Raw genomic sequence first — 6,789 nt, forward strand, 5'->3', positions numbered from 1 at the left:
TATTTCCAAAGGTGTGTTTGTTCCAATGAGTGAAATTGATTCTGAACCTTTGGGATGAGGGGATTAGGGCGAAGACAACTAGAAAGGAGTCCTGAATGAGTTTTGGGAAGGCAGGGTGGTTGCACCACATGGAATCAAATATGAAAGGTTTGGTGCTGGCATTAGATGTGTCATGCTTTAAGTTAACTAGGAGGGGGCATTCATCAAAATGGGTCTTAGGTAGGTGTGTTACAAAGGCTTTAGGGTATTCAGAGATCCAACAGTTATTAGCAAAGCACCTATCAATTCTTTCTAAGATTAGGTGTGTTTTTTTCTTATATCTCTTATTAGTCCAGGTGTATTTACTACCTTTGTAACCTAGGTCCACTAATTTACACTGGTTAATGCAATTCCAAAATAAGTTACTTTTGTTAGTGTTAATGCAGTTGCCACCAAACTTATCTCTTGCTTTTAACACTTCATTGAAGTCCTTACCCATAAACCAACTACCATTTATACTAATTGAAATATCTATTAGGTTCCTCCAAAGTATTTCCCTATCATCTAGATTATTGCTTGCATAAATAGCAGAAAATAACCAAGGGGAGTAGGAAGGTAGCACCTTGACCATTGCATGGATACCTTGGGGTGTGATTGATACCTCATTTACCTGGAGGATGTCTTCTTTTAACATGATGACAATGCCTCCAGAGTGGCCCACTGCTAATTGGATATGCATGTCATATTGCAGCTCATCTGTTAGCTTCTTATGGTCTGCCATCTTGGTTTCTAGCAGCACTAACATGGTCGACTTGTGAATCTTAATCATTTCTAAGCGGTGTATCCTAAAATCCACATTGTTTTCCCCTCTAATATTCTATATGATGAAGTTCATTAGAGGGTTGTGGTTGGTTTGGGGAGCCACTACTTGTGCCTTTTACTTCCCTGAGAAAGCATCTCCTTTCTCCTTATTATTGGTATCTGAGAGCGCATCATTGGTGTTAATGTCAGCAAAGGCTTCTGTATCCCCGGGCTCTGGTGATAACTCAAGCTCAATCTATATTTGGCTAGCGTTTAGGATCTCGCTGTAGTCCATACTGAATTCTATTGCTCTCGCTTCCTCTAGCCATAGGGAATTTGTCTTCAGTGGGCAATATGGGCTTTGAGGTGTCATTTCTTTGTTTGCTTCTTGCCCTTTCAGTATCTCTAAAGCTTTTGTTATCTCCCTTGAGATGTTCCCCAATTGTGGTGATTGATGTTTCTCCGGTGCTGAAGACGAATATTCCTATTGAGGCCATTGTTCGAACAATGAAAATTGTGGCATTGCCATTGAGTCTACTACTGCTGGGTCCGAGAAGAATGGGATCGAGTGGAAGGCTTGCTGCATGAGGTTCTGTACCGATGGGGAATCATTGGTGGCTTGCGTGCAGTTGAGTTTGTTCTGAAAAATCATCTATTGCTAAAGTTGGGTTCCAAAGATCGCCAAACCCATATTTAACGCCTGCATTGTTACCCTTGCTAGATAGGCTGGGTTTTAGATAAAGGGGGTGATGGGTTGATTTCCTAAATGAAAATTGTAACACACTCCCTAACCCTGCAGGGATAGCTCCAGCCATGATGTTGGCGTGCGGTCTGGTGGCGGTAGAGCGGAAGTTAAGACGATTAGAGGTTTGATGTGTTGATCCATTTTTTGGTTTCTTTGGTGTTCCTTTTTTGGGACTGGAATTGATTAGAGGGGGTTTAGGGTAGATATTAGTCGTCCCGTTATTGGAGTCAAATCATTGTCCGTTTGTTGGGTTTTGTTAATTGTGTCTAATACCGGAGATTTAAAATTAATTGTGTATCTAGTTATGTTGACAGAAATTGTCCAATCACCTGATTTTTGGTGGTTTCACAAGTAAGGCACTTGCATATCCATGGAGGGTTTTTCTACAGTGCTACTTGGTAGGGGTGAAGCAGTTGTATAGGGCATCATTGTTAATGAGGCTCTCTAAGCGGGTATAGACCCTTGTGAAAGAAGGGGTTGTTGGGTTTGGGTGGGTCATTTTTGGTCAGCTGACAGGCCCCCCTTATTCCCTTTGGGCTTAGTATTTTGTTTCCTATAGGGGTCGGCCGCTGGGTCAAGGCCTTTAACTCGGGTAGGGCCTGTTGCGGAGTTCAAGAGGTGGTCCTCCCCTACTGGGCCTGCCTTTCGCTTTGTGCTCGTCTTGGGTTGTTCCTATGTAGGATGACTCTTGGGGGAGGGATATTCTTTTTTGAACTATGGTTTATGTTGGTAGAACGATCTGAGATTACCTGTTTGGGGTTAGTCTTAGAATTATGTTGAAATGTCTTAGTTTCAAGGAACTTACTAGAGCTTGCATTGAACATTTTGACCTGAATACCTCTAATTGGGGTGGCATTAGCATTGTCATTGCTTGTCTGTGTCGATCTCATTTAGCCTTGTGGTAGGGGTTCGCCCTATTTCTTTCTTCTTGGGAAAATGACTATTTTTCATTCACCCTCCCCCCCCAATCAACGTTGATTCTTGATGATGAGCATTCAGGTTGGTCCTGGGAGGGAGTTGGTGGTTTTTGTCTGTGAGTACACGATTTTAAGGTGTGTCTTATACTTCCTCATCCCGTGTATAGGATACTTTCCCCTTCGTATACCACCACGTATTTGTGATCCCCAATTGTGATGGATGTTTCTACTGGCGTTTTCAGTGGTACTTGGATACAAATTCGCACGTATTTTCCCCTTAGAGTAGCCGACGTGCATGTATCTATTTTAAGGAGCTTCCCTAGTTTTCTCCCAACCTTTTTCAGTATTTATTTGTCGTAGAACTTTGTTGGTAATTGTGGCAACCGTACTCATATATCGGTAAAAGACAATGTTGCCTCTTGTGGGACAAATTTTAATTCCCATCTCCTAAAGAACCATGGTCTTTGGTGCAATGCTTTAATCACATTCTCGTCTTTTCCAAACTTGATTATAAAAAAATTTCATCCTAGGTCAATCAAGATTTAACTGTTCGGATGGATTCGATAAATCTATTAGTTAGGATCTTATGAGGTGATATGACATTCTTCTACCAAAGATTCTTTTAATAATCTTGAAGCTCCATGGCTGATATAAGCAATTCTTATCATCTTGGGAGAGAGTAATTGGGCCCAGAATTTCTTTTCCCTTTTCGTTTTCTTCTGTTATGCCAGGCTCATTTTCGTAGTATTGAGTTTGAATTGTTTTTTTTCTGTCTAGTAGCATTTTCTTATAGAATTATGCTGGGTTAGCGTCTTCATCGATGGGTTATTATCTGGTGGTTCCGAAAGGATGTAGGGTGGTTTGATTGTATTATCCATTCTAAGTTTAGTGAGATGCGAGAGTTTCTCACTCTAAATCTCAGAAATAATGAGTTATTAATAAACTTGACATATAATGAGTGATGTTATTAGAGTAGAATCTCATTGTTGGGTGAGGTTATAGACTTATGTTTTCTTTTGAATAATATTTACTTAAATTATTTTCAAACTTATTTTATATTATGTTGTAATTCTACATTAAGAGTATTAAATTATTATTATTTTGGATTTATGTTACATTTTTAGTTTTATTTTATTTACTTTAGTAGTATTGACTTATTAATTTAGATTGCATGCCATTTATTTTGGTTAGAATTGATAGATTATTTTTTCGTAGAATATTTGAGTAATGTCGTGACATTATATTTATAAATATTAATCTTTTTATCAAGCATGCAACCAATGATATTTTTAAAAAAATATATATTTTTGGTTTATATAATTAATTAAAGTAAAATATTATTAATTTGAAGAATATATGTCAATTTTTACAATATTAGTTACAAATATATGATTGGTAATTAATATGTTTTCAAGAAATAATATGTATCTTAAAAGTCAAATTTAATATCATTTATAATTATATATATGTGTTATATCTTAACTTTTAATTTTGGTAATTAAATTTATATTTAAGTTTAATCCAACTTTGTAATTATATTTGTGCAACCAAATAATATACTAGTAATTACACCATAATTATATTGTGACGAATAAATAGGTCGTCGTAATTACAATGCTATGTAATTACTAGGTTGTGTAATTACACCAATTTTGATTACTTGGTGATTTTTCAAACAGATCCAATATTTTAGGAATTTTAAGTCGAGAAGTAAAATCTATTCGCTGTTTGTGTAATTTTTTCTACATCATCAATAGTATAATTCAACACGTTATAACGAGTTACTTAAATTTAACTTGATGGTGTAAAAATTCTTAGTTTGTGATCGATGAATTCGACTACTGTTGTAATTGGTAAAGCTCATCTTTCTGTTTTCCGACACCAGCATTACTAGGAATTAATCTTCTATGCCTCTTCTTATAATGACCGCATCGTCTCGGCCAAAATAACCATCTATATATGTTTCTTGCCCTTTGGATTCAGCTAAGGTCAAGGTTACTCATGAATTCTTTATTTGATTGTTTTATAAGGTTTTGTTAAGATTTGGACGGTAGCATGATGCCTTTCCAGTGACACTACTATGTACTTGTTTAATACTAATTTGACTTCTACTGAATACAATATCTGAATGTTCCCTAAAGTGAACACCACAAATCAAAATAAAACGACTGGCAAATCCAACCAAGACTTCCATTTCAAAGAGTAGTGACTACTGGATACTTGAACATTACATTTTAGGCACTGATTAGCAGATTAATCTAACTAAGATAATCATCCATTAGATACATTTCGGACTGCAAAATCAAAGATTATACACCCCTTCTTCCTGAGTCAGACTTGGTCAACGATCTAAGTCTTACTAAGAATTTGACATTTTTCTCCCATGTTGACCCTTCTTTCTTCTTCTTCTTCTCCGGCGAACCTTCTGGCCAATTATCCGGTGACTCCATCAACCTCCGAGCTATGCTCTCCGGTGACCTTGCCATGTCATCATATTCGTGTCCACCCTCCGTGGCATCCATGTCAGCACCTAGAATCTTCGCTTGCATGGCAGTCAACACTGACTTTACTGCCACATCAGCATCCCTTCTATTCCTCAACAAGATCTCTCCAATATGAGCTGGCGTGGGGGTCCCACCTGACCTTATGCAGCTCTCCACCACGTCAAACAAAGCGTGCGAGTCCAGCCCTAAGTAGTTCTTCACCAAGACCTTGAAGGCATGCATCCCGCACGTGCCAAGGCTAACATGCATGTCCATTCGCCCACATCTAACTAACGCCGGGTCTACATTGTCCTTATGGTTTGTAGTGAAAACTATTACCTTCTCTTCTCCACAACATGACCATAGTCCATCGGTGAAATTCAACAAGCCCGATAATGTCACCCGTCCGTTATCTTCTGCATTATCGCCGATGACATGCCGGTTCTTCTTGTGCATGGAATGGTTATTCCTCGTTTTCGTCATCCTATCGCCCGTTAAGTTAATAGAACAATCTATATCCTCAATGACAATGATGGACCGATTAGTTGTTTGTATGAGTAAAGCTCTTAGTTCAGAATTATCTGAGACTTTGCTAAGCTCGAGATCATACACGTCGTAGCAAAGAAAGTTCGCCATGGCAGCAATGAGGCTCGATTTTCCAGAACCTGGAGGTCCATATAGCAAGTAGCCACGCTTCCATGCACGCCCAATTTTGTGGTAGAAGTCTTTTCCTTCTGAAAATGCAGTTAGGTCATCCATGAGTTGTGTCTTTAGCTCCGGCTCGAGGGCGAGTGTCTCGAACGTGGAAGGGTGGCGGAAAGGGACAGAGGACCAGCCAGATTCATACGAACCATGACCGTTGTTCGTGAAGAGTCTCCTTTCACGAGAAACCCTCTCGAACTCCTCAGCTCGAGCAGTTACATGCTCGAGGTAAGGTTTGAGGAGCTCGAGGCGATGGCGTTTAGGAAGTTTGAGGGTGAAGCTACGCTTTTCTTCGACGGAGTCCTGAACGTTGTCGACTTGGTGTGTCCACGAAAAGTGGTGCCCACAGAAGGTGTCATTAACGGTGTGATTAGGAGCCAATGTGTACGAAATGCTTTTGGAAGATTTAGAGCGCGAGAGTGTAAGACGAGGGCAAGTGGATGAGGAATTGATGGAGTTCAAGTAAAGGTTAACGTGTCGATAAAGATCGTTAACGTCAACACCACAATAGCCATTGAATTCAGGGATTTCGAAGTAAGAATAAGGGCTGAAGAAATCTTGAATAGATTCATAGCAAGAGTGAAGCACGGATAAAAGCTGAGTAGGCAAAATGTTTTGAAGCACCGTTAGAAGTCCCAAGAAAGACCAGATTTGAGACAATATCTCCATGTTTCACAAAGGTTGGTAATTTGCTGTTTTGGTTTGGGAAAACAAAGGAAGGGTACGTTCTAAATGTTGGAGGAAGACAGAGAAGAAATGGAGATGAAGTTTGTGGAGTTATGTAAGGGAAATTTTGGCAGCTTATAGTGGGGGTGAGAATATAATTTTGCTAAAAAGAAGCCAAAGTGACTGTTGGAGAGCTGAAAAGAGAGTGTAAATAAAAGTAAAAGCAAAAGATAATTAAGCATGAAGCCGCTGCTCTTACTTTAGTTTAGTAATTTACTTTTTCTCTTTACTTATAGAGAGGAATAACGCAACTCATTCTTCATAATCTTTCTGTTTTTTCCTGCCGTCCTTGGCCAAACAGAGAGGCCAATATCTAATTAATTACTTCTAACTCCATTATATATGATTAGTTGTATACTAATTTTCTCTCTGTCGTCCTAATTAAGTTTTGCCATAGTTATTGTTTATCTTTTAAATATTTTATTGTATTTACCTG

The 6,789-nt window shown here is 38.7% G+C and overlaps 1 protein-coding gene across 1 annotated transcript; it reads right to left on the bottom strand.

Moving 5' to 3' along the window:
- Positions 1–4,602: 4,602 nt before the first annotated feature.
- Positions 4,603–6,506, bottom strand: LOC107820818 (AAA-ATPase At4g25835). Its single transcript, XM_016647163.2, has one exon. The coding sequence runs from the start codon at positions 6,294–6,296 to the stop codon at positions 4,752–4,754; it is 1,545 nt and encodes a 514-aa protein (XP_016502649.2). The 5' UTR covers positions 6,297–6,506; the 3' UTR covers positions 4,603–4,751.
- Positions 6,507–6,789: the final 283 nt, after the last annotated feature.

Source organism: Nicotiana tabacum, chromosome 7 (genome assembly GCF_000715075.1).
Source record: "Nicotiana tabacum cultivar K326 chromosome 7, ASM71507v2, whole genome shotgun sequence".
Taxonomy (NCBI): domain Eukaryota; kingdom Viridiplantae; phylum Streptophyta; class Magnoliopsida; order Solanales; family Solanaceae; genus Nicotiana; species Nicotiana tabacum.

Bases quoted from the DNA above. Each gene is read 5' to 3' on its own strand.
- LOC107820818 (XM_016647163.2), bottom strand. From the start codon at position 6,296: ATGGAGATATTGTCTCAAATCTGGTCTTTCTTGGGACTTCTAACGGTG.